General features: G+C 44.4%; 1 protein-coding gene across 5 annotated transcripts in view; it reads left to right on the top strand.

Annotated features, from left to right (window-relative positions):
- LOC122548805 (tetratricopeptide repeat protein 31-like) overlaps positions 1-27565 on the top strand; it is a 111056-nt gene that overhangs the window by 22146 nt on the left and 61345 nt on the right. For 3 of the 5 annotated variants that reach the window (XM_043687717.2, XM_043687805.2, XM_043688061.2), the window contains 8 exons: positions 3190-3273; positions 8288-8371; positions 10733-10957; positions 11633-11758; positions 12215-12263; positions 18669-18759; positions 23756-23897; positions 25198-25302. In XM_043687717.2, coding sequence (XP_043543652.1) covers positions 3190-3273; positions 8288-8371; positions 10733-10957; positions 11633-11758; positions 12215-12263; positions 18669-18759; positions 23756-23897; positions 25198-25302 — 906 coding nt within the window. The remainder of the gene's footprint in view (positions 1-3189; positions 3274-8287; positions 8372-10732; positions 10958-11632; positions 11759-12214; positions 12264-18668; positions 18760-23755; positions 23898-25197; positions 25303-27565) is intronic. The other 2 variants (XM_087992048.1, XM_087992054.1) reach the window with 2 other exon arrangements.

Genomic DNA, 27565 nt, shown 5'->3' with positions numbered 1-27565 from the left:
GGAAGTGGTGGAGGCTGGTACAATTGCAACATTTAAAATGCATCTGGATGGGTATATGAATAGGCAAGGTTTAGAGAAATATGGGCCGGGTGCTGGTAATTGGGACTAGATTAATTTAGGATATCTGGTCGGCATGGATGAGTTGGACCAAAGGGTCTGTTTCCATGCTGTACATCTTTATGACTGTTCCAACAGGACACCTGGGTCTCATTGAACTTTCCCTTTTCCTAAACTGCCCTCATTCAGATAATCTACCTTCCTGTTTTTGTGACCAAAGTGGATAACCTGTCATTGATTGACATCACATTGCATTTGCCAAGTATTTGCCCGTTCAGCTAGTCTGTCCAAGTCATCCTCTGAGCACCCTCCTCCCAGCACACACTGCCACCCAGCTTTGTGTCACCTGCATATTTGGAGATATGGCGTTCCATTCCTTCATCAAAGTCATTAATGTATCTTGTGAACAACTGGGGTCCCAGCACTGAACCCAGCGACACCCCACTTGTCACTGCCTGCCACTCTGAAAGGGGCCTGTTTATTCCAACTCTTCTTCCAATCTGCCAATCAGTTCTCCATTCACATCATTACACGATACCTTGAGCTTTAATTTTCCTCACTAATCTCCTGTGTGGAACCTTGTCCAAATCCTTTTGAAAGTCCAGATGCACAACGTCTACTGATTCACCATTGTCCATTCTACTGGTCACATCCTCAAAACATTCCAGAAGGTTTGTCAAGCATGTCTTCCCTTTAGTGAATCCATGCTGACTTGGACTGATCCTGTCACTGCTTTCCAAATGCGCAGTTATTACATCCTTAATGACTGACTCCAGCATATTCCCCACCACTGGTGTCAGGCTAACTGGCCTATAATTGTTTAAAGACTGGAGTTAGATTAGCTATCTTCCAGTCCATTGGGACTCTTTCCAGCATTCTGTAAATTCAATCACCAATGCATCTGCTATTTCTGGTACCACTTCCCTAAGTGCTCTGGGATGCAGAGCTTCAGACCCTGGGGACTAATTGGGTTTTAATCCCATCAATTTCCCAAGTACCATTTCCTGACTTAATAAGTATTTCTTTCAGTTTCTCTTTCATGCTTGACCATCTGTGTCCTTGCATTTCCTGAATGTTATTTGTGTCCTCCTTATTGAAGACAGATCCAAAGCATTTGTTCAACTGGTCTGCCAACACTTTGTTGTCCATTATGAATTCATCTGATTCCAACTGCAAGGGACCTACATTTATCTTCACCAGTTTTTTTTCTCCCCCCCCCACCCCCACCCTCCCTTCACATATCTATAGTCGCCTCTGTTAAAAAAAAACACTTGCCTTTCACATCTCCTTTAAACTTCTTCCTTTCATATTAAAACTTTGCCCCCTTATACAACAAACTTTGTTTTAACTGGCACCTTCTGTACCAGTGCATTGGATAAACTGGTAAACGTTATATACCTGAAATAGTGGAAGTTTCCTGTATGATTGTGATGTTGGAGTAGTCGGTTGAGGGTGTAGTGAGAAGGCTCTGCTGGTAAGTTTTATCCAAGGCAAAGTTTAATCATTATTTAAGTAATTTATGCTGAAAGTATAATGGTGATGTGCATGTCCCCTGTATTCGGTTTCAATTATTGTTGGTTTTCACATTGATTATGTGGACCTCTTGATCAACCGGTCCCATAGGGGCGAGGTTAATTTTGCTGTAATTGACAATTTGACGCTATACAGCTGCAACATGACATGCCAATTTTCATGCTCTGACTGACAACGGCAAGCAAGCCTCCTTTGCCATCTTATCCCCTTGTGTTGACACTTTCAGGGCACTGTCGACCTGTACATCTCGATCCCTCTATCTTAATGTTTCTAAGAGCTCTGCCGTTTACTGTATACTTGCCTGCTGCATGAGGTCTTCCAAAATGCATCAACTCACGTGTCTGGATTAGATCCCATCTGCTTTTTCTCCACCCAAGTATCTATCCCGATCTATATCCATCCCAGCACTGATCCCTGTGGAATACCACTGGTCACAGATCTCTCGTCTGAAAGCCACCTTTCCACAACTAATGTCTGTCTTCAATGACCAAGCCAGTTCTGTGTCCATCTTAGCAGCACATAGTGGACCCCATGTAACTTTACCTTCTGTATCAGCCTGCCAGGAGGGACCCTGTCAAAGGCCTCGCCAAAATCCATGTAGACAATATCCACTACCCAGCTGTCATCCATCATCTTTGTCAGTTCCTCAAAAAACTCAATCATGTTTTTTCATATTATTACAAATCTGAATACATCCTATTCCTCAGAATCTTCTCCAATAATTTTCCTACCACTGACATAAAGCTTGTCCGCCAGTAATTTCCTAGATTATAGGTAAAAACAATGGCTGCAGATGCTGGAAACCAGAGTCTAGATTAGAATGGTGCTGGAAAAGCACAGCAGTTCAGGCAGCATCCGAGGAGCAGTAAAATAGACGTTTCGGGCAAAAGCCCTTCATCAGGAATTCCTGATGAAGAGCTTTTGCCCAAAACGTCGATTTCCCTGCTCCTCTGATGCTGCCTGAACTGCTGTGCTTTTCCAGCACCATTCTAATCTAGACTCATTTCCTAGATTATGCCTGTTTCCCTTCTTAAAGGAACAGCATTGGTTATTCTGCAGTACTCTGGGACCTGTCACTAAAGAGGACACAAAGATTTCATACAAGACCACAACAGTTTCATCGCCCTCAGTTTTCCGGGACAGATCCCATCATGTTCTGGGGACTTGTCTACCTTCATGTTTTTCAAAACACCTAACAACAACACATTTAATATTGACACGCCATTGCCATGGGGTGATGGGCCTGACTCCTCAGTGATGATAATACCTAGCATGATGACAAAATGTCTGAGAACAAACTTAGCAGCTCAGCTAGCAAACTTAGAACCTGAGCTACAAATCTTCGCAAAAAATTGCAAACTCCTTTGTCAAGGTATGTAGCTTACTGCACATGCAAGTGTCCCCTTGGATTCAGTTGGGCCTGCAATGTGGTGAAATCTCCATCTGTGCTGAATCGTTGCTGGTCTTGGTTGACGTCCCATCCTCCACTGGGTTGGTGTTTCTCAGTGAGATCCAATTCTTTCCTGGGTTTCTGTTTGTCTGGGAGACTGGATGTGTTCCTGCTAATCCAGTATGACTCTCTCATTATGTGTTTTGCAGGAGGCTGAGAGAATTGCTCAAGAGTTAGTTAATGAAGAGGAGCAGGCTAAAAAGAAGGCTGAGAAACGAAGACTTAAGAAAAAAGTGAGTGTCTGAGTGTGTTGGGTTATGTTTACACAGGACTGCTATCTTGTTTCTGTGTCTATTTGTTTGCAGGACTCCTGTCTCAGATTAATTCTCACCTCAGATTCTTGTCCCATCGACCTGTGCCTGTGAAGAACTCCCATTTTGTTTCAATGCCCTGTGTAATGTGCATATGTGGGGCTGTGGTCTAATTTCTGTATCTGATATGCCTGTGAATGTGCAGGATTCTCACCTTGTTTCCATATGCCAGGTACCAGTGCTTATGCAGGATTCTGGTCTTGGATCCATGCGCCAGGTACCTGTGTTTAAATAGGATACCTGTCTGTGATCTCTGCCCCAGGTACCTGTGTTTATATGGGATACCTGTGTGTGATCTCTGCCCCAGGTACCTGTGTTTATATGGGATACCTGAATGTGATGTCTGCCCCAGGTACCTGTGTTTATATGGGATACCTGAATGTGATGTCTGCCCCAGGTACCTGTGTTTAAATAGGATACCTGTCTGTGATCTCTGCCCCAGGTACCTGTGTTTATATGGGATACCTGTCTGTGATCTCTGCCCCAGGTACCTGTGTTTATATGGGATACCTGTCTGTGATCTCTGCCCCAGGTACCTGTGTTTAAATGAGATACCTGTCTGTGATCTCTGCCCCAGGTACCTGTGTTTAAATAGGATACCTGTCTGTGATCTCTGCCCCAGGTACCTGTGTTTATATGGGATACCTGAATGTGATGTCTGCCCCAGGTACCTGTGTTTAAATAGGATACCTGTCTGTGATCTCTGCCCCAGGTACCTGTGTTTATATGGGATACCTGTCTGTGATCTCTGCCCCAGGTACCTGTGTTTAAATAGGATACCTGTCTGTGATCTCTGCCCCAGGTACCTGTGTTTATATGGGATACCTGTCTGTGATCTCTGCCCCAGGTACCTGTGTTTAAATGGGATACCTGTGTGTGATCTCTGCCCCAGGTACCTGTGTTTATATGGGATACCTGTCTGTGATCTCTGCCCCAGGTACCTGTGTTTATATGGGATACCTGTCTGTGATCTCTGCCCCAGGTACCTGTGTTTAAATAGGATACCTGTCTGTGATCTCTGCCCCAGGTACCTGTGTTTAAATAGGATACCTGGAATGTGATCTCTGCCCCAGGAACCTGTGTTTATATGGGATACCTGTCTGTGATCTCTGCCCCAGGTACCTGTGTTTATATGGGATACCTGTTTGTGATCTCTGCCCCAGGTACCTGTGTTTAAATAGGATACCTGTCTGTGATCTCTGCCCCAGGTACCTGTGTTTATATGGGATACCTGTCTGTGATCTCTGCCCCAGGTACCTGTGTTTATATGGGATACCTGTCTGTGATCTCTGCCCCAGGTACCTGTGTTTAAATAGGATACCTGTCTGTGATCTCTCCCCCAGGTACCTGTGTTTAAATGAGATACCTGTCAGTGATCTCTGCCCCAGGTACCTGTGTTTATATGGGATACCTGTCTGTGATGTCTGCCCCAGGTACCTGTGTTTATATGGGATACCTGTCTGTGATGTCTGCCCCAGGTACCTGTGTTTATATGGGATACCTGTTTGTGATCTCTGCCCCAGGTACCTGTGTTTAAATAGGATACCTGTCTGTGATCTCTGCCCCAGGTACCTGTGTTTATATGGGATACCTGTTTGTGATCTCTGCCCCAGGTACCTGTGTTAAATAGGATATCTGTCTGTGATCTCTGCCCCAGGTACCTGTGTTTAAATAGGATACCTGTTTGTGATCTCTGCCCCAGGTACCTATGTTTATATGGGATACCTGTCTGTGATCTCTGCCCCAGGTACCTGTGTTTAAATGAGATACCTGTCTGTGATCTCTGCCCCAGGTACCTGTGTTTATATGGGATACCTGTCTGTGATCTCTGCCCCAGGTACCTATGTTTATATGGGATACCTGTCTGTGATCTCTGCCCCAGGTACCTATGTTTATATAGGATACCTGTCTGTGATCTCTGCCCCAGGTACCTGTGTTAAATGAGATACCTGTCTGTGATCTCTGCCCCAGGTACCTGTGTTTAAATGAGATACCTGTCTGTGATCTCTGCCCCAGTTACCTGTGTTTATATGGGATACCTGTTTGTGATCTCTGCCCCAGGTACCTGTGTTTATATGGGATACCTGTCTGTGATCTCTGCCCCAGGTACCTGTGTTTAAATGAGATACCTGTCTGTGATCTCTGCCCCAGGTACCTGTGTTTAAATAGGATACCTGGAATGTGATCTCTGCCCCAGGAACCTGTGTTTATATGGGATACCTGTCTGTGATCTCTGCCCCAGGTACCTGTGTTTATATGGGATACCTGTCTGTGATCTCTGCCCCAGGTACCTGTGTTTATATGGGATACCTGTCTGTGATCTCTGTCCCAGGTACCTGTGTTTATATGGGATACCTGTCTGTGATCTCTGCCCCAGTTACCTGTGTTTAAATAGGATACCTGTCTGTGATCTCTGCCCCAGGTACCTGTGTTTAAATGGGATACCTGTCTGTGATCTCTGCCCCAGGTACCTGTGTTTATATGGGATACCTGTCTGTGATCTCTGCCCCAGTTACCTGTGTTTAAATAGGATACCTGTCTGTAATCTCTGCCCCAGGTACCTGTGTTTATATGGGATACCTGTCTGTGATCTCTGCCCCAGGTACCTGTGTTTAAATGAGATACCTGTCTGTGATCTCTGCCCCAGGTACCTGTGTTTAAATAGGATACCTGTCTGTGATCTCTGCCCCAGGTACCTGTGTTTATATGGGATACCTGTCTGTGATCTCTGCCCCAGTTACCTGTGTTTAAATAGGATACCTGTCTGTGATCTCTGCCCCAGGTACCTGTGTTTATATGGGATACCTGTCTGTGATCTCTGCCCCAGGTACCTGTGTTTAAATGAGATACCTGTCTGTGATCTCTGCCCCAGGTACCTGTGTTTAAATAGGATACCTGTCTGTGATCTCTGCCCCAGGTACCTGTGTTTAAATAGGATACCTGTCTGTGATCTCTGCCCCAGGTACCTGTGTTTATATGGGATACCTGTCTGTGATGTCTGCCCCAGGTACCTGTGTTTATATGGGATACCTGAATGTGATGTCTGCCCCAGGTACCTGTGTTTAAATAGGATACCTGTCTGTGATCTCTGCCCCAGGTACCTGTGTTTATATGGGATACCTGAATGTGATGTCTGCCCCAGGTACCTGTGTTAAATAGGATACCTGAATGTGATGTCTGCCCCAGGTACCTGTGTTTAAATAGGATACCTGTCTGTGATCTCTGCCCCAGGTACCTGTGTTTATATGGGATACCTGTCTGTGATGTCTGCCCCAGGTACCTGTGTTTAAATAGGATACCTGTCTGTGATCTCTGCCCCAGGTACCTGTGTTTATATGGGATACCTGAATGTGATGTCTGCCCCAGGTACCTGTGTTTATATGGGATACCTGTCTGTGATCTCTGCCCCAGGTACCTGTGTTTATATGGGATACCTGAATGTGATGTCTGCCCCAGGTACCTGTGTTAAATAGGATACTGTCTGTGATCTCTGCCCCAGGTACCTGTGTTTATATGGGATACCTGAATGTGATGTCTGCCCCAGGTACCTGTGTTTAAATAGGATACCTGTCTGTGATCTCTGCCCCAGGTACCTGTGTTTATATGGGATACCTGAATGTGATCTCTGCCCCAGGTACCTGTGTTTATATGGGATACCTGAATGTGATCTCTGCCCCAGGTACCTGTGTTAAATAGGATACTTGTTTGTGATCTCTGCCCCAGGTACCTGTGTTTAAATAGGATACCTGTCTGTGATCTCTGCCCCAGGTACCTGTGTTTATATGGGATACCTGTCTGTGATGTCTGCCCCAGGTACCTGTGTTTACATAGAACATAGAACATTACAGCGCAGTACAGGCCCTTTGGCCCTCGATGTTGTGCCGGCCCTGTCATACTGGTCTGAAGCCCATCCCACCTACACTATTCCATGTACGTCCATATGCCTGTCCAATGACGACTTAAATGCACTTAAACTTGGCGAATCTACTACCGTTGCAGGCAAAGCATTCCATGCCCTTACTACTCTGAGTAAAGAAAGTACCTCTGACATCTGTCTTATATCTATCTCCCCTCACTTTAAAGTTGTGTCTCCTCGTGTTTGCCATCCCCATACTTGGTAAAAGGGTGGACTGGGAGAGCCTATCTCACCCTCTAATTATCTTGTATGTCTCTATTAAGTCACCTCTCAACCTTCTCTCTAAAGAGAACAGCCTCAAGACCCTCAGCCTTTCCTCGTAAGACAGTCCTTCCATACCAGGCAACATCCTAGTAAATCTCCTCTGCACCCTTTCCAAAGCTTCCACATCCTTCTTATAATGCGGTGACCAGAACAGTACAAAATACTCCAAGTGTGGCCATACCAGAGCTTTGTACAGCTGCAGCATAACCACCTGCTTCCGGAGCTCAATTCCTCTCTTAATAAAGGCCAAAACACTATGCCTTCTTAACAACCCTGTCAATCTGGGTGGCAACTTTCAGGGATCTGTGTACATGGACACAGAGATCTCTCTGCTCATCTGCACTCCCAAGAATCTTACCATTAGCCCAGTACTTTGCATTCCGATTACTCCGTCCAAAGTGTATCACCTCACACTTGTCCACGTTAAACTCCATAATAGGAGTTAAATAGGATACCTGTCTGTGATCTCTGCCCCAGGTATCTGTGTTTAAATAGGATACCTGTCTATGATCTCTGCCCCAGGTACCTGTGTTTAACTGGGTTTGCTGTCATTGCTCTGTGTCCCATGTCACAGTCCTTGATTTAAGTCCTTGATTTTTTTTCCACTTCATTGTTGCTATGTCGACATACCTGAATACTGCAGCATTAACTCTTCTCGATGATACCATGATTCATGTTTAGTGGAAATTCGTTTTGTCGTCGTCCTGCACTTCACGAATAATGTTAGGTGATGGGTGTTGACTTAATTTCCTTCAGAGACAGAAAGAGAGAAGGCGGCAACAGAAATTAGAAAAAGAAAATAGAAGCGAGAATAAATTTGGAGAGAATGTTAATGATAAGGTAAGAACACGTTCCTGTTATATTTGAGGAAGTGTTCATTGACTGTGCTAAGCTTCTCCCTTCTATATTCGGTTAAAACTGTACGCGACTGAGCCAGCACTGTCCTAGTGTTTTTGCTGGTATTTAACATAGCAATTAGTAGGTTATAGCTGCTGCACCTTCCTGTCCTATCCCCTTCGTCTCTAAGTATATTCGATCTTAGCTGTGAATTTGCTGAACCATTGAATGTTCACATGCATTTGGGTCAGATGATGGCATAGTCATTCTATTATTGGACTCCTCATTCAGACGAGCAAAAAGGTTAGGACAGCAGATGCTGGAGAGTCAGTCGAAAAGCGTGGTGCTGGAAAAACACATCAGGTCAGGCAGCATCCAAGGAGCAGGAGAGTTGATGTTTCGGGCATTAGCTCTTCAACAGGCATAACCCCAGGCTCATGACTTGGGGACACTGGTTTGAATCCCACCCTGCTAGATGGTGAAATTTAAATTCAGTAATAAGTCTGGATAAAAAGATGGCCTTATGACGATCATGTAACTAATGTCATTTGTTGTTAGAAACCCATCTGGTTCATGAGCAGCCTTTAGAGTCATAGAGATGTACAGCATGGAAACAGACCCTTCAGTCCAACCCGTCCATGTCGACCAGATATCCCAACCCAATCTAGTCCCACCTGCCGTCACCCGGCCCATATCCCTCCAAACCCCTCCTATTCATATACCCATCCAAATGCCTCTTAAATGTTGCAATTGTACCAGCCTCCACCACTTCCTCTGGCAGCTCATTCCATACACGTACCACCCTCTGCGTGAAAAGGTTGCCCCTTAGGTCTCTTTTATATCTTTCCCCTCTCACCCTAAACCTATGCCCTCTAGTTCTGGACTCCCCAAACCCAGGGAAGAGACTGTGTATTTTGCCACCATTACCCAGTCTGGCTTAAATGTGACTCTGGACCAGTCCTGATGAAGAGTCCTTCCTGAAATGTCGATTCTGTTGCACCTCAGATACTGACCTGCTGTGCTTTGTCCAGTGCCACACTCTCCCTAATCCCACAGCAACATAGGGATGGGCAATAAATGCTTTTCTACAGAGTGATGCTCACATTCTATGAATAAATTAGAATTCAAAAGGATTTTGTGTAGAGAATTCCACAGGTTCCCAGTCCTCTGAAGAAATTTCTCCTTTTCTGCCTAAAATGGCTTCTCCTCATCTCAAGACTGTGATGTGGTAGCCCCCATCTGGCCCTACTTGTTTTCAAGAGTTTTGATCTTTCCATCTTAAGGTCATAATTTGGGATGTTTGCTGATGATTTGAAGATGTTCAGCACCATTTGCAATTCCTCCAAATTCTGAAGGAACTCCTGTTCAAATGTACCAAGACCTGGGCAAGAACCTGAGAAATGACAAGTCACATTTGTGCCACACACATGCCAGACAATGGCCATCTACGTACAGTGGCTACAAGAGCAAGTCAATTTACCTCCTGACTCTCCAAAGCATGCCCACCATCTACAAGGCACAAGTCAGGTGTTTGACGGAATACTCGACACTTGCCTGCATGAGTGCACCTCCAACAATACTCAAGCTTGATACCATTTGGGTGGCATGGTGGCTCAGCGGTTAGCACTGCTGCCTCACAGCGCCAGGGACCCAGGTTCGATTCCAGCCTTGGGCAACTGTCTGTGTGGAGTTTGCACGTTCTCCCCGTGTCTGCGTGGATTTCCTCCGGGTGCTCCGGTTTCCTCCACAGTCCAAAGATGTGCAGGTCAGGTGAATTGGCCATGCTAAATTGCCCGTAGTGTTAGGTGCATTCATCAGGGATGAATATAGGGTAGGGGAATGGGTCTGGGTGCGTTACTCTTTGGAGGGACGGTGTGGACTTGTTGGGCCGATGGGCCTGTTGCCATTCTGTAGAGAATCTAATCTAATCCAGGACAAAGCAGCCCACTTGATTGGCACCACAAACATTGACTCCTTCCACCACCGACGCTCAGTAGCAGCAGTGTGTACTATCTACAAAACGCACTGCAGAAATTCGAGGCTCCTTAACACCTTCCAAACACACATCCACTACCATGTATCAGATACATGGAGACATCACCATCTTCAAGTTCCCTTCCAAACCACTCACCATTCTCAGAAATATATTGCCGTTCTTCACGAGTTCAAAATCCTGGAATTCCCTCCCTAACGGCAGCACATGGGCTCCCGTGGTTCAAAAAGGGCAGCTCACCCCCACCTTCCCAAGGAGCAACTAGGGACGGGCAATAAACGCTGGCCCATCGACACCCACACCCCAGATGGATAAAGAAAAAACTCGTGTACAGCCAATGTTTTATCTGGTGTTGTCTGTTCTGCCTGCAGAAAGTTCTGTCAAAGAAAGAAAGTTGTAGCGACGGAGAGGAGGATGATAAAGAAGTGAGTGGAAATATTAAACGTGGTCTTGCTGTGTTACCTGAGAAAGGGGCTTCAGCGGGCAAAGAGCAGAGCTCCGACACAACTGACAGTAAAAATGAGAATAGTGTGAAAGTTACTGCTGTAGTGAGTGAGGATGAGAACGCAATCGATAAATCAGTGTATATATCAGAGGTAAGCATCTGAGCTTTGCAGCGCACCAGCTGGTGGGGAATGAGCTGCGGTGGCTTTATAGTGATGGGCTAAGGGATTGAAATTTCACCCGAATTCCCCCCCCCCCCCCCCCCCCCCCCCGCCCCATCCATCCTGTTTGTTTGGGGCATGGTGGCAGATCTCCTTCAGGATCTATTGTTTCTTTCTCTTACATATATGCTGGTGTGGCCCTCTCTTCAGTGAATCTGAAAGTCTGCAGCACAGATAGGCAGATAAAGCCAGCAACACCTTGGGTGTGTATGTACTCATTCAATACTTTCACTTTCCCCCAGCCCTTTGTCATCACCACTGCTCCCTTGCCACATCCCCGTGCAGTCCCTCCTTTCCAGCATTGCATTTTTAAAAATGTAATTACTGTCTGCTTCCTTTCCATTGTCCTTCCAGTAATTTGGTCACGTTTTGAGTGAGGAAGCTGTCTGCTGTTGCCCTTGAGGTGTTGCTGTGCTGCTTTAATGGAGACACTTCTGTTCCTGCCTTTGGCACATTTGTTCTATCAAACTGCTGATCTAGTTAGCAAGGGAGAAAGGAATCTGCTTTTCCACTTGTCTAATTTATATCGGAATGGGAAGAGGGTTTGGAGTGTGGTCTGTGGGTTTTCGAACAAGCTCCTGTTGACACAGTCTGTCCTTCTTTCAGGATGAGTTAGATATGAACAGTTCTTTTGTTTCAAAAGCTGTCACCCAAATGAAACGTAAAATGAACATAAAACCTAAAGTTGAGAAGAAGGAGACTGAGAAGAAAAAAGGAGAAAAGAAAGTAGAGGTGAGGAATATTCTGATCATTGTTGCACAAATAAGCCCCAGTAAACAAACTCCAGCGCTGCTTATTTCTGAACTACTTCCAGCTGCGAATTTGAGCATTTTCTGAGTCATGACGTATTACAGCACTGAAAGGGCCCTTCAACCAGTCGTCAATACTCTAATCCAATTTCCCAACACTTTGCCCGTAGCCTTGTATGCTGTAGTGTTTCAAGCAATCAGTAAGTGTTGTGATGGTACTTGGATTTTTATTTTCCTTAATTTTTTTAATTGTTCTTACTGGTACTATTTTGTATTTGTGAAGTCTCACTGCGTCTGGAATGGCATTTCCTTATCTTGGTCATTATGTCAAGTATTCCATTGTACAATGCTGTTCAACATCTTTCACGGTGATTAAGTGCTGTGTTAATGTAAATTGTGCAGTCATGTTTTCATTGCTTGTTATTTCTGCCCTTCTCAGCAAACTACGGACCCCAACGCTTTGAGTGACAAGATTTATAACTTGGCAGGTAAGTCAAGACCATTTGTAGGAATCATTTGTTGTCAGTGTGTGACCTGAACTCACACTGATACGTTGTATTCTTGTGGGCTGAAAGTCATTGACAAACACGGTGGCTCAGTGGTTAGCATGCTGCCTCACAGCACCAGGGCCCCAGGTTCGATTCTAGCCATGGGCGACTGTCTGTGTGGAGTTTGCACATTCTCCCTGTGTCTGTGTGGGTTTCCTCCGGGTGCTCCGGTTTCCTCCCACAGTCCAAAGATGTGCAGGTCAGGTGAATTGGCCATGCTAAATTGCCCATAGCGTTCGGTGCATTAGTCAGAGGGAAATGGTTCTGGATGGGTTGCTCTTCGGAGGATCGGTGTGGACTGGTTGGGCCGAAGGACCTGTTTCCACACTGTAGGAATTAATCAAAAAGTGTTCCGAAGGGATGAGAGCTGGAATTTGAAGATCCACTGACATTGGAAGAATACTTCTCACAAGAAAGCTGATGATCCAGTATTAATGGGTGAGATGTTCAAAAGTGCTTGAAGATTTGATAAAAACTGAAGGAACTGCGTAATGCTGTAAATCAGAAACAAAAACAGAAGTTGCTGGAAAAACTCAGCAGGTCTGGCAGCATCTGTGAAGAGAAATCAAAGTTAACATTTCTGACCCTCCAGAAGATTTGATATTTTACAAAGGAAATCTCGGGAGAAGGTTAACTGAAATTGGGAGAATAATCGAAGTTGAAGGTTCACTGACATTGGAACAGTGTTTCATGGAAGATGATGCGATGCATTGAAGATTTGCTGATGCTGAGTGTGTATTTTGTGAAGAGTGAAGGTTTCCTAACATCAAGCCAGTCTCTCTCAGGCTGGATGAAGGCTCACTGACGCTCTGTACGACTTTGATAGGAGGAGTGGAATTCAAGTTGTGGCAAAAGTGTAATTGTCTTAATCACCAAAAAGCTCAGTTGGCTGGAAGGCTGGTTGGCAATACAGAGCATTGGCAGCAGGGTGGGTTCAATTCCTGAACCAGCTAAGGTTACCATGAGGGCTGTCCTCTCAATTTCTCCCCTTGCCTGAGCTGTGGTGATGTCAGGTTAAACCAGTCATCTCTCTCTAATGAGATAGCACCCCTATTGTCTAGTTGGATTCTGGTGACTTTACCCTTTTCTTTCATTCTAGATAAGTGCAATATTCACCAATTTTGTCCAATAAACCCCAAAATAATACTTTCATTAAAGGCAATTGTTTTTGACAATAAGTTTTTGTCAATTTAATCTTGCAGGGATAAACTATATCCCCTATATCTCTCTCTATTCCAAGTGGGTACACATTCATACACAGACAGGACAAGGCCACACAGCTCTTCAGAGTATTATTGGGGCATCAGGGGTCCTGATGCAGGTGATTGAAAAGGGCCGATGTCTCTCATTTCCTTGGACTTCCTGTTTGTGGTCTAATTGCTGTTTGTGGTCTAATTGCTGTTTGTGGTCTAATTGCTGTTCAGCCTTGTTTGGAGAATGTGTATAATGTATGAGCAAGTAGGGAAAGAGTTCAGTTTAGGGTTGTGGGACAAAGACTCAGCTAGAATGACTTTGACCAGATAAGAACTTGCAGTAAACAATGAGGTGTTGGAGGCAAGGGGTAGTGTTTTAACGTGGTAAAGAACATCCATTGTGTAATGCCACATGGCTTAATCTTTACTGTTGATGCTCACTGATTGTAACGGTCACCCAATCAATATAGATGTTGTCTTATTTGGATGTTGCTCTCTGCAAGTGATTGTATAATTCCTTAAGAATCTGCTGTTTGAAAGAAGTTGGAGAACTCATGTCTTTGTGTACATGGGTAATCGCTGTCTCTCTCTCTCTCTGGCTCAGAATAAAAGTGAAGAAGGTAGAGCTGTGTGTCTGAGTGTTTGCTCAGGGGGATAGGGAAACAGCAAGACAATATGGTGAGCCAGGCAGGATTCCAAATCAGTAGTTATCAGACTGTGTCAGTGATTGCCCGGAACACTGGTATCTCGAGATGGATGGGCCCAGGAGGTAAGATTTTAAACCTTGGTCCCTTTCGATATTTCTAGTGTCGGAAACGGTCCGACATTCAATCGCTTTCTATTCTACGGACTCCTCAAACAGTAATTAGTTCAGTCGAGAGACACAGTTTGGTAAACGCACTGACAAACTGGCTCGGGTCCCCCCGGGTTTTAATTGGGGTTTGAGTCCCTGGACACAGAGTAAGAAAAGGGGTCTGAATCCCAGTGAGAAAGGGGTTTGAGTCCCCTTGGTAAAAGGGGGTTAAAGTCCCCTGGAAAAAGGAATTTGGAGTACTGCAGACACTAGGTTTGAGGCTCTGGAGCATTAAAACAAGTTAGAAACCAGGAACTTCAAAGATAAATATCTAAACAAAATTTGGTGGTACTTAAAGTTAACACCTTTATCCTCCACATGTCCCCTTAGAAGGACTTTTAGGACAATATGGCATCACTGGGAAAAGGGGGAGAAAGTGGAGCCGGTCCACTCGGGTCCCGATAGTGAAATACGTTGACTGACGGGAAAGCTTTGTCCAGGTTTTTATTGTGGGAGTCTTAGTTTCTGGGCTGTGAACTCTACTCTGCGACTCCTTCTGTGGGAGGGGAGTGGCTAGGACTGCGGCACTGTGTGGTCTGCTACAAAGGTTTTCTCTTTTAATAGGTGTAATTTCATCGAGCGGATACGAAAAAAATGAAAAATGTTGAAATTAAGGTTGTACTAATACTTGGCTCGAAAAAGGAAGTTTCAATATAAATTATGCCATCCTGAAGTATTTAAATATTTGTTTGCCTATTTTGACTGTTTGAATTCGGCTCTCAATCCAGTGTGTTTTGTGGGCTACGTAATAGGGCCTATTTTGTTTTTACATTAATATTTTACAGCATTAGGATCTTTTTAAAATGATCAAACATGTAACGTTAAAATAAATTGATTGAGGGCCTTGGGCCCCTGATTTGTTTGAAATTCTACAATGCCTGGTTCCAGAAACAATTGTCAGTGGTCATGCTTGAGCCAGATGACAGTATTGTTTTATAATATATTTGCTGCTGTGTTTTTAATGCAGTGTGTTCATAAAAATAAGAGTGCATTTTAATTTTTACGATTTAAGATTTGAGAGAATATTAGAACTTGACGCTGAGCTGTTCAGTTCTGTCAATTCTTGTTAAGACATCATTGACCCCCTTCATATATTCAAAGAATGCTGATCTCTATCCGAGTTGTACAGTTACAGGTCTGTAACCACTAGTTCCAACTGTTCATTTGGAGAACAATCTTTAAGATATTCTGCATTTGTTTCCCTCAAATATTTGAGATGTAAATCTGAACTGAAACGGCCTCTTTAATGGCTAAAGCACAGGAAACAGGTTTCTTGCTGTTCCAGATTTTTCAAATACTTTTCCTGACAGATTTCACATTGGGGAGAAAGTGAGGTCTGCAGATGCTGGAGATCAGAGATGGAAATGTGTTGCTGGAAAAGCACAGCAGGTCAGGCAGCATCCAGGGAACAGGAGAATCGACGTTTCGGGCATTAGCCCTTCTTCAGGAAGGGCTAATGCCCGAAACGTCGATTCTCCTGTTCCCTGGATGCTGCCTGACCTGCTGTGCTTTTCCAGCAACAGATTTCACATTGGCCCCAAGTATTAATTTGTCAAAGGAAAATAATTTTTGAATAACCTGAGTGGGGTCCCCAGAGAGTTGGGTTTTAGGACCATTGATTGTCGTTTATAAATGATACTTGTTTAGGCAGTGCAATTTTAAAGTTTGTGGATTGTTTAAGGTTAAAAATCACACAACACCATGTTATAGTCCAACAGGTTTAATTGGAAGCACTAGCTTTCGGAGCGACGCTCCTTCATCAGGTGGTTGTGTTAGACTTGATAATGTCAAATAGTGAACAGGGTAACAGACTTCAAGATGATTGAGGGTGTTGAAATAGGTAGATGCAATTTAGTGTAGTTAAATGTGTGACTGTCTTCATACTGATAACCACCTTGGCAAGGAAGGAAACAGGAAATTCAAAGCAACTTTGAGCAGCTCACATTGTCTCCAAAGTTTCTCCATTCACAGGTAAAGCATGCCTTCGGACCACTGCCCACCCCTCCACAACCTGATCCAGTGGATTCAGTCAGCTCCCCAGTTGTGAGCATGAAAAGTGTAGAAGCTAACAAAGGTCAAGAGGTCGGTGCGCTTTTTGTCAGTGGTCTTCCTACGGACATTAAGCCACATGACCTCTACCTTCTCTTTTGACCCTTTAAAGGGATATGAAGGCTTACTGATCAAGCTAACATCACAACAGCCAGTTGGCTTTGGTACATTTGACAGGAGAGTGGGAGCAGAAGCAGCAAAAAATGCTGCGTTCACCTACCCTGCTGCTGCTGCACTTCATGCTCGGATGCACTGGTATCCTCCATCTGAAGCATCTCTGCAAGGATGGCAGTCTTGTCAGTTTTGTTAAGTATTTAAATGCCCTTATCCAAGGATTCCAATTTCCCTGTGGAGTGATGCAGAAGGACAGACTGGATTTTGTTTAAAGGTTGGACTTTACTGATGGAGATTTTGGATAACTGGCTCATTTCCACTCGACTTGGAGGGGGTGGAGTGGTTACTAAGGACTGTGGATTAAAGAACTTTACCTGATGATTGTTTTTTTCCACATGGGAGCATCCTGCAGATTCTATCTAGTGCATGGACGAGTAATTTTTGTTGTTATAATCATCGTATGCTATGTGTCAATAACTTGCTTAAGTGCTGAGTGTCAGATTCTTATGAAAAAGGTGATGGTGTCATCTAGGTGGTTATCATGAAATGATAAAAGGAGGGAATGAGAATGTGTGTAAGGTATGAGCAAGTAGGGAGAGAGTTAAGGTTCGGGATGTGTAACAAAGGCTCAGCAAGCATGACTGATCAGATAACTTGCAGTAAACAGTGAGATGCTGGAGGCAAGGGTAGTGGGTTAATGAGGTGAGGAACATCCATTGTGTAATGCCAGTTATTGAGGTGAGGAACATCTGTTGTGTAATGCCAGATGCTTAATCTTTACTGTTGATGCTTGCTCATTGACCTTTGCAATCAATACAGATGTTGCCTTATTTGGATGCTGCTCTTTGCAAGTGACTATATAATTCCTTTAGAATCTGCTGTTCGAGAGAAGACCTGAGAATTCATGTCTTTGTGTACATGGGTGATTTCTCTCGCTCTCTCTTGCTCTCACGCCCACTCTCTCTCTCTCTCTCTCTCTCTCTCTCCCCTCCACTGATCCCGATAAAATCCTTTGTCTGTGTTTTTGAGAGTTACTTTCTGCTTTTCATCCTTGCAAACCTCTTCAAAGACTGCTAGTTTTCTTCAGACTCCCATTTGCAGATTGTAACATGCTGTTACAATCCATATCTTATTAAAAAAAATTCTTCCTCCCTCTCCTGTCCCCTCAGTGTAAACGACGCTGCAGAGGTGACTGGCATTGGAGCGAATTATATATTATAATAACATGGGCAACACGGTGGCACAGTGGTTAGCACTGCTGCCTCACAGTGCCAGAGACCCGGGTTCAATTCCCACCTCAGGCGACTGTCTGTGTGGAGTTTGCACATTCTCCCCGTGTCTGCGTGGGTTTCCTCCGGGTGCTCCGGTTTCCTCCCACAGTCAAAAATGTGCTGGTTAGGTGAATTGGCCATGCTAAATTGCCCGTAGTGTTAGGTGAAGCGGTAAATGTAGGAATGGGTCTGGGTGGGTTGCTTATCGGAGGGTTGGTGTGGGCTTGTTGGGCCGAAGGGCCTGTTTCCACGCGTAAGTAATCTAATCTAATCTAATCGCAGCCCAAGTTTACAGCATCAGAACCCACACACCCCTTGAGTTCTGGTATCAGATTGGAATCTGGAAGGTGAATACAGGTTTCTGGGTAGGGCTGGTGTGAACTGGGAGGCTGTAAGTTGGAGTGGCAATGCTTTTGATATCTTCCTGCAAACTGCAGGTTTCTTACTATCAACAGTATGGTCAATTTGCATGTCATCTGCAAATCATTTATTCATGCCAGAGACCCGGGTTCAATTCCCGCCTCAGGCAACTGTCTGTGTGGAGTTAGCACATTCTCCCCGTGTCTGCGTGGATTTCCTCCGGGTTCTGATCATTAAATCTAAATCATTGACAAATTCTGAAAACAAGGGACTCAGTACCAAGCCCTGTGGAACCCCGTTGGAAACAGCCTTCCATTTGCAAAAACATCTGTCAACCATTACCCTTTGGATCCAAATGTGACTCAGTGGGAGGAGAGTTCAGACTGGGTTTATAAGCCATGGGTTTGTATGAGAGTAGCTCAGGTGGGCTGAATGACTCTTTATTGCTCTGGCAGTGTTTGTGTGCTGATACAATGAAACTGACGGTTGCTTTATTTCTCCACAGTACAAGGAAATAGTATGGCTAATGAGGGGCGCTATGAAGATGCGGTGGAATATTTTACAGAAGCAATTAAATATGATCCAAAAGAATATAGGTAAGAGGGCAAGTTTCAATATTTTGTTGGAAAGAGAGTGGATGGCAAGTGATTTGGTTCCTGTCTTATTCTGTTGCTAAGAAGCTTGTAAGAAGAAGGGAAGCATTTGGATTTGTATCGTGCCTTTAAGAAATGCAACCTGTCCCACAGTAAGTAGGTCAGTGAAATAATTTTGAAATCTCGGCAGCCAGGAAATGCAGTGACCATTTTGTGTGTGGTAAGCTCGTATGAGCAGTAATGGGTTAATGACCAGATAATCTTTAGTGATGTTGGTTGAAAAGTGAATATTGAGTTGAACACTGGCCAAATTCCGTTCCTCCACTCCGAAATACAGTCTGGGATCTTTCATATCTAGCTGGCAGAATGGCAATTGAGTATTTCAGTAAAATTCTATGTAAAGCCCATGTACTTTGGACACAGGCAAGAGTATTGCCACTAAGCCAAGTGGCCCCTGAATCTATTCAGTGTTATTTCTCAATTCAACAATATGTTGTCGTTGTCGTCGTTGTTGACAACGATGACTTAAATATTTGTCTTCCATCAATAAGTTAAAACCTTTCACGTGAAATAGTGGGCTTTCATCAAATCTGTCCCATCGAAATATCAGTTAATGTAAATGGTGATTGCTGAGACTTGAGGTAAGATGCATTAATGTCACAATGTGAAGGGAAATATCTTCCCCACCTGTCCTCTGTGACATTGTAGATTTCGGAACTTAAATAACTGTTCATGGAGAACTAGAGGCCATAGGTTTAGGGTGAGAGGGGAAAGATATAAAACAGACCTAAGGGGCAACTTTTTCACACAGAGGGTGATGCGTGTATGGAATGAGCTGCCAGAGGAAGTGGTGGAGGCTAATTACAGTATTTAAAAGGCATTTGGATGGGTATATGAATAGGAAGGGTTTGGAGGAATATGGGCCAGGTGCTTGCAGATGGGACTAGATTAGGTTGGGATATCTGGCCGGCATGGACGGGTTGGACTGAAGGGTCTGTTTGCGTGCTATACCTGTGAATGAATCATCAAAGAAATGACCTGTCACACAGCAATAACTCTGTCTGGAACTGTTCAGGAACAAAAGCTGTTGCACAGACTGGAGGAATCAGCTGTATCTTGGTCAGATTTATATAAACAAAATTGCTTTGACACCTGCCTGATAAACTGGATGTTTTATGGCCAAGGAGGACAAAGTTTACCCTTCAGAAGCATTGAAGGAGTTAATTGTCGAAAGCTGTGTCTCCAAATGTAGCAAGAAACAGATAAATTACTTTTGATAAGGAAGCCAGTTGCAGACTTGCAGTCATTTACATAAACAGCGCAGTACAGGCCCTTGAGCCCTCTGCACCACCTGTGAAAATAATCTGATGCCCATCTAACCGACACCATTCCATTATTATCCTACTGGAACTGTCCATTGCCCAATTAAATGCACTTAATGTCGGCAAGTTGCTACTGTTGCAGGTAGTTCCATGCCCCTCCTACTCTGGGTAAAGAAACTACCTCGATATCTGTCCTTAATCTGTCACCCCTCCATTTAAAGCTGTCCCCTCATGTTAGCCTTCACCATCCAAGGAAAAAGGCTTTCCCTGTCCACCTGATCTCACCCTCTGATTATCTTATACGTCTTGATTAAGCCACCTCTGAACCTTCATCTCTGTAACGAAAACAGCCTCCGGTCCCTCAGCCTTTCCTCATGAGACCTTCCCTCCATACCAGGCAACATCCTGGTAAATCTCCTTTGAACCCTTTCAAAGCTTCCACATCCTTCCTATAATGCGGTGACCAGAACTGCATGCAATACTCCAGGAGTGGTTTTACCAGTGTCTTGTACCGCTAAAGCATGACCTCATGGCTCTGAAACTCAATTCCCCCGACCAATAAACGCCAACACACCATATGCCTCCTTAATAACCCTATCAACCTGGGTGGCAACTTGCAGGGATTTATGCACCAGCACACCGCGATCTCTGTTTGTCTACACTACCAAGAATTTTACCATTAGCCCAGTACTCTGCATTCCTGTTACTATTTCCAGAATGAACTACCTCACACTTTTCCACATTAAACTGTTTGCCATTTCTTAGCTCAACTCTGCGTCTTATCTATGTCTTTCTGTAACCCACAACATCCTTCGGCACTATCCACAACTCTGCCAACCTTACTGTCATCTGCAAGTTACTAACCCATCCTTCTATGCCCTCATCCAGGTCATTTATAAAAATGACAACAGCAGTGGCCCCAGAACAGATCCTTGCGGTATACCACTGGTAACTGAGCTCCAGGATGAACATTTCCCATCAACCACCACCCTCTGTCTTCTTTCAGCTAGCCAATTTCTGATCCAAACCGCTAAACACCTTCAATCCCGAAACTCCGTGCTTTGTGCAATAGCCTACCATGTGGAACCTTATCAAACACCTTGCTTAAGTCCATATACACCTTATCAACTGCTTTACCCTCATCCACCTGTTTGGTCACCTTCTCAAAGAACTCTAAGGTTAGTGAGGCATTCACAAACAGTGTTGATTATCTCTAATCAAATTATTCCTTTCCAGATGATTATAAATCCTATCTCTTCTAACCTTTTCCAACACCTTACCCACAACCCCATAATTAACAGGGTTGTCCCGACCCCCCTTCTTAAACAACAGAACAGCATTTGCTATCCTCCAGTCTTCAGGCACTACTCCTGTCGACAATGACGATATAAAGATCAAAGCCAAAGGCTCTGTAATTTCCTCCCTGGCTTTCCAGAGAATCCTAGGATTAATCCCATCCGGCCCAGGGGTCTAATCTATATTCAGATCTTCCAAAATTGCTAAAACCTCCTCTTTGTCAACCTCAAAACCATCTAATCTAGTAGCCCGTATCTCCGTATTCTCACTAACATTGCCCTTTTCTAATGTGAATACTGACGAAAAGTATTAATTAAGCGCTTTCCCTATGTCCTCAGATTCCACACACAACTTCCCACTACTATCTTTGGTCCTAATCTTACTTTAGTTATTCTTTTATTCCTGATATAGCTATAGAAGACTTTAGGGTTTTCCTTGATCCTATCTGCCAACAACTTCTCATGTCCCCTCCTAACTCTTCTTAGCACTCTCTTTAGATCTTTTCTGGCTAACTTATAACTCTCAAGCTCCCTAACTGAGCCTTCACGCCTCATCCTCACATAAGCTGCCTCCTTCCTCTTGACAAGAGCTTCAACTTCTTTAATAAACCACAGCCCCCTCGTTCGACAACTAACTCCCTGCCTGATGGGTATATACTTGTCAAGGACCCGTGGTAGCTGTTCCTTGAATAAGCTCCACATGTCCATCCCCTGCAGTTTCCTCCCCCATCCAATGCACCCTCAGTCTTGCCTAATCACTTCATAATTGCCTTTCCCCCAGTTATACCTCTTTCCCTGCAGTATGTACCTATCCCTGCCCATTGCTATTGTAAACATAACCGAATTATGGTCACTATCGCCAATGTGCTCACCTACCTCCAAAACTAACACCTGGCTGGGTTCATTCCCCAGTACCCAATCCAATGTCTTCCCTTGTTGGCCTGTCTACATACTGTGTCAGGGTACCCTCCTGCACACATTGGACAAAAACTGACCCATCTAAACTACTTGAACTATAGTATTCCCAGTCAACATTGGGGAAGTTAAAGTCCCCCATAACCACTACCCTGTTACATTCGCTCCTATTGAGAATCATCTTTGCTATCCTACACTCTATTTCCCTGGAACAATTCGGAGGCCTGTAGAAAACTCCCGACAGGGTGACCTCTCCTTTCATGTTTCTAACCTCAGCCTAAACTACCCGGAAAGGTGATAGGTAGGTGCAGGTTGGGGGAGGGGGTCGTGATGGTGATAGGTTGGAGGGCAGGGTAGGGCGGAGTAGGTGGGAAGGAAGATGGACATTCAGGACACCACCAGAGAGATTTCCCCATCCCGTATCTGCATTCTGCAGAAACCATTCCCTCTACGACTCCCTCGTTAGGTCCATGCCACCCCATCAACCCACCGTCCACACTTGGCACCTTCCCTTGCCACTGCAGGAGGTGTAAAACTGCACCCCACGCCCCCCCCCCCCCCCCCCCCCCAGATAGGATAGTGAAAAATGCATTTGGTATGCTTTCCTTTTATTGGTCAGTGCGCTGAGTATAGGAGTTGGGGGGGATCATGTTGCAGCTGTACAGGACATTGGTTCGGCCAGTTTTGGAATATTGCATTCAGTTCTGGTCTCCCATCTGTAGGAAGGATGTTGTGAAACTTGAAAGGGTTCAGAAAAGATTTACAAGGACGTTGGTGGGGCTGGAGGATTTGTGCTACAAAGAGAGGCTGAACAGGCTGGGGCTGTTTTCCCTGGAGCATGGGAGGCTGAGGGGTGACCTCATCGAGGTTTATAAAATTATGGGGGGCATGGATAGAGTAAATGAACAAGGTCTTTTCCCTGGGGTGGGGGAGTCCAGAACTAGACAGCATGGGTTTAAAGTGAGAGGGGAAAGATATAAAATGGACCACACAGAGTTTGGTACAGAATGAGCTGGCAGAGAAGGTGGAGGCTGGTATGGTGACAACCTTTTAAAAGGCATCTGGATAGGTATATGAAGAGGAAGGATTTGGAGGGATATGGGCCAACTGTTGACAAACAGGAGTAGACTAATTTAGGATATCTGGTCAGCATGGACAAGTTAACCTGAAGGGTCTGTATCTGTGCTGTTCAGATCTATGAATTTTAAGCCTTTGCAAGATTTGACCATTAATTGTTGATAGCTAAGTTGAGGGGTCGAATATTTGGTTGCTATGCGTAATAAAGTTTAAATCATTGTTTCAGTACCTGAATATCTGAGAGATTTCTTTATATATAGCTGGATTAAAAATAACTTTGTGATTTACCCACAATACCTGGGAGTGCTTGATGGGGCAGTGAGCTTTACTCTGTCTGTAATCCCATACTGTACCTTTGTTATGTAATTTTCGTTTGTTTATTGTTTACAGACTGTTTGGAAACCGTTCCTACTGCTATGAGAGATTAAAGCAATATAGTCGAGCACTGAGTGATGCTCAAATAGCAGTGAATCTGAATCCATCCTGGCCTAAAGGATACTTCAGGAAAGCTAGAGCATTAGCTGGAGTTAAGGTAAAATGCTCTGAAATTTTGTCTGTTACGATTTATGGGGTTAATTCTGTTTGTTTTGGTGAATGCTGCTTTGCCATTGTTTTGTATCCGTGCTATTGAGGGGACTTGCCCCCCTTTCTGCTCCCCATGCAAGCCCCTTTCCTTCGAATTGTTGCTATGTTTCCATATCCTGTCACCTGTGTTTCATCAGTTCTGGCCACTGCTCATGGCTCTTCCTTTGAAAACTGCCAGGTAAGTTATCGAGTCATACAGCACCGAAACAGACCCTTTGATACAATCAGCCTACACCAACCAGAAACTAAACTAGTCCCACCTGCTTGCACTTTGTCCATATCTCTCCAAACATTTCTTATTTGTGTAATTATCTAAATATCTTTCAAATATTGTCACTACCTGCATCTGCCACTTTTTCTGGAAGTTCATTCCACACATGAACCACTCCATGGAAGCAAAGTTGCCCCTCATGTCTCTTTTTTTAAAAAAAAAACTCCTCTTACCATAAAAGTATGCTCCCTACTCTTGAAATTCTCCACTCTAAGGAAAGGCACTTACCATTCACCTTATCTATGTCCCTCATGATTTTATAAACCTCAATAAGGTCACCTGTCAACTCCAACCTTCCAGTGGCAAAACGTCCCAGCCTACCCAGCTTTCTGTTCTAACTCAAGCCCTCCATTCCTGGAAACCCTCTCCAGCTTTAACAATATCCTCACTCTAACTTATTGGAATTTGAAGCCCCAGCTATTTCTCAATCTTCATGGTCTTGGATGTAATGTTCTCTTTAACTGTCTGAAAGTGTCTCCGTGAGGAAGGCTGTTTGTGTTGAATTCTTCTGAAGTGAGGCGTATTGCCACTGATTACTCATCCCTCATTGCTCATACCTGAAGGTGTGAGCTCTCTGTAGTCTTGTGGGCCTGCTGTTGTTTGTAGCTTGGATTAGGTAAAGAGGGCAGGTTCTCTTCTCTGAAGGACATTCATTAAGTACTTAAACGGGCACTGCAATCTGAGAGCCTTGTGATGATTTCCCTGCCCGGCCAGTCTGTAAACTAGCAGATTTGCTAAATTGAAGTGTTTGATTTTCAGGGTCAGCCTTAAACTCATGTACATTTGCGTTACTGGTTCAGTACCAGGACTCTACACTAACGATTCCTTGCAGCGTCTTAAACGGAGACTTCTTCTCCTCCAGCAGCTCATGCCATCTGCTGAGTCAGAAATTCCCTGCACTGATGTCAGTATCATGTTGTCATTTCTAACTGTGTTTGAATACATTATAGCCCCGTGTCTGGTCTTTCACATGCAGAGATACATTGAGGCCATAGAGGCTTTCCAGGAGGTGCTGAAAATTGATAGCTCCTGTAAAGATGCTGAATGTGAGCTCGTCCAAGTTCAGATGCAGCTACTGATGGTGAGTAATAAAATATCATTTTAAATAATGAAGACCTGGGTTCAAATTCCAGCTGTGGAAACCTGAGAATGTTAATGACCCTCTCTTGGGAACATACAGTTGGGATGGTTAGATTTAGGGCAGATACGATTTAATGCACAAAGATGGCATATTTGATTGTGGAACAGTGAATAATTACAAGGAGATGGTAAGGCTTGAGAAAGCAGTGTACAAAAACTATAGGTTTTTTTGGCTTTATGATTGGAATATGGGTGTTTACAGAGGGAGGGTGGAGTTTGCAGATGGATGTGGGAATGGGAGGGTGGTGTGATGACTGTGGGAACCAGGGTGGTAAAGTGTGGGACTGTCACAACAGGATCCCTTTTTTTTTTGCACAAAATATTATGTTACCAAAGTAGTTGCCTGTTGTAACCCTGAAACTGGGGGGGAGGGGCAGAAACCAAGTTGCTGCTGTTAATGAAAACAACAGACGCTGGAGATCATAGCAGATCAGGCAGCATCCATGGAGAGAGAGCAAGCTAACATTTCAAGTTGAGATGACTCTTCATCAGAGCTCTTGATGACAATTGTCTGTTCCCCTGGGTGGCAAGAAGATGTGTTTATCCTTGCGCCGAGGGCTGGCTTCTGTGTTAACGTAGCTCCTTGCTGTTGAACATCCTCTAAGTTGCTCACGCCTACATGATGCCTCACTTTGTAGGTGGAATTCTAAATTTTGGTGCTGTGTGGCTGGGCCTTAACAATGATGGTTCCTGTTTGGAGAAGGTTAAGAGAGCAGTGAAATTGGGCAAGACTTCTGTCCTTCAGTGTCTCCTCAGTATGTGGGTTTGACATCAATCACAAGATAACTGCAGACACCACTTCCCTCATAGGTTCCTCTAAATAGTAATGAGAATGAAGGTGAGAGAACGCATGGCAAGAACTCAGTAGATCTGGCAGTATCTGTGAAGAGATTTCTTCAGAAAAGCAGAATTCTAATTCATCTCTGAAAGGGTCAACGATCAAACTATTGTCTCTATTTCTCTCAAAGAAACTGTCTGACGTGCTATATTTTTGCTACATTTTGTGTTTTCATTTCACTACTACTGAAAGTGCTGGTTGAATCCTGAAGGTCTTTGTTGCAAGATACGGTCTACAGCAGGTGGTAAGGAAACCATCAAAAGACAAAGCTCTCCTCCAGTCTACCTGCTGCAGTTGGGAGGTAGCTGTGACAACATTCCTGCAATGGGACAGAAGACTTGTGCTCCAGAACTTGCCACTCCCCGAGCCAAGCTGTTACAGCACAGAGCACTGTTACCTAACTGACAATGTTGGAATATTGTTGGAAGGGGGCATAGCTTTAAATTAAGGGGGGGTAGGTATAGGACAGATGTTCGGGGTAGGTTCTTTACTCAGCGAGTCGTGAGTTCATGGAATGCCCTGCCAGTAGCAGTGGTGGACTCTCCCTCATTATGGGCATTTAAGCGGGCATTGGATAGGCATATGGAGGATAGTGGGCTAGTGTAGGTTAGGTGGGCTTGGATCGGCGCAACATCGAGGGCCGAAGGGCCTGTACTGCGCTGTATTGTTCTATGTTCTATTGTCCAAGTCTGTCCTGTACATAAAAAGCAGGACAAATCCAACCAGCCAATTACTGCCCATCAGCCGACTCTCAATGAGAAAAGTATAGGATCCACAATGTCAACAGGCAATACTTGGCAACAAAAACAGAATCTGCTGGAGAAACCCATGGTTTGGTTGCTTCAACACAAGCAGTGTTGACATATTCTTAGGAAGAATGTATTCTGACAAAGTTGTGTTGGACTCGAAATGTTAACTCTGTTTCTCTCTCCTCGGATGCTACCAAACCTGCTGAGTTTCTCCAGCACTTTGCTAGTAATATGAAATATACACATGCGTTTATTTGGGCACTTAGCAATACCCTGCTTAGTGATGCCAGGGCCACTCAGCTCCTGACCTCATTACAGCCTTGGTTCAGGCATGGACAAAAGAGCTGAATTCCAGAGGGGAGGGGAGAGTGACATCAAGGCCATATCTGAGGCCTCCTCAAGGAGCTGTAGCAAAACTGGAATCAATGAGAATTGATAAAAGCTCTCCACTGGTTGGAGTCATACCTGGTACAAGGTTGTGGTTGTTGGAGGTCAGTCATCTCAGTTTCAGGACATCTCAACAGGAGTTCCTCAGAGAAATGACCTAGGCCCAACCATCTTCAGTTACTTCATTAATGCCCTTCCATCCATCAGAAGGTCAGAGGTGGGGTTGTTTG

The sequence above is a fragment of the Chiloscyllium plagiosum genome, unplaced genomic scaffold (genome assembly GCF_037043375.1).
Source record: "Chiloscyllium plagiosum isolate Xiang-an unplaced genomic scaffold, Cpla_swu_hap1 HiC_scaffold_1, whole genome shotgun sequence".
Classification (NCBI taxonomy): Eukaryota; Metazoa; Chordata; class Chondrichthyes; order Orectolobiformes; family Hemiscylliidae; genus Chiloscyllium; species Chiloscyllium plagiosum.
Note: the sequence above shows the minus strand (reverse complement) of the source record. Positions and strands in the feature narration are given on the sequence as shown.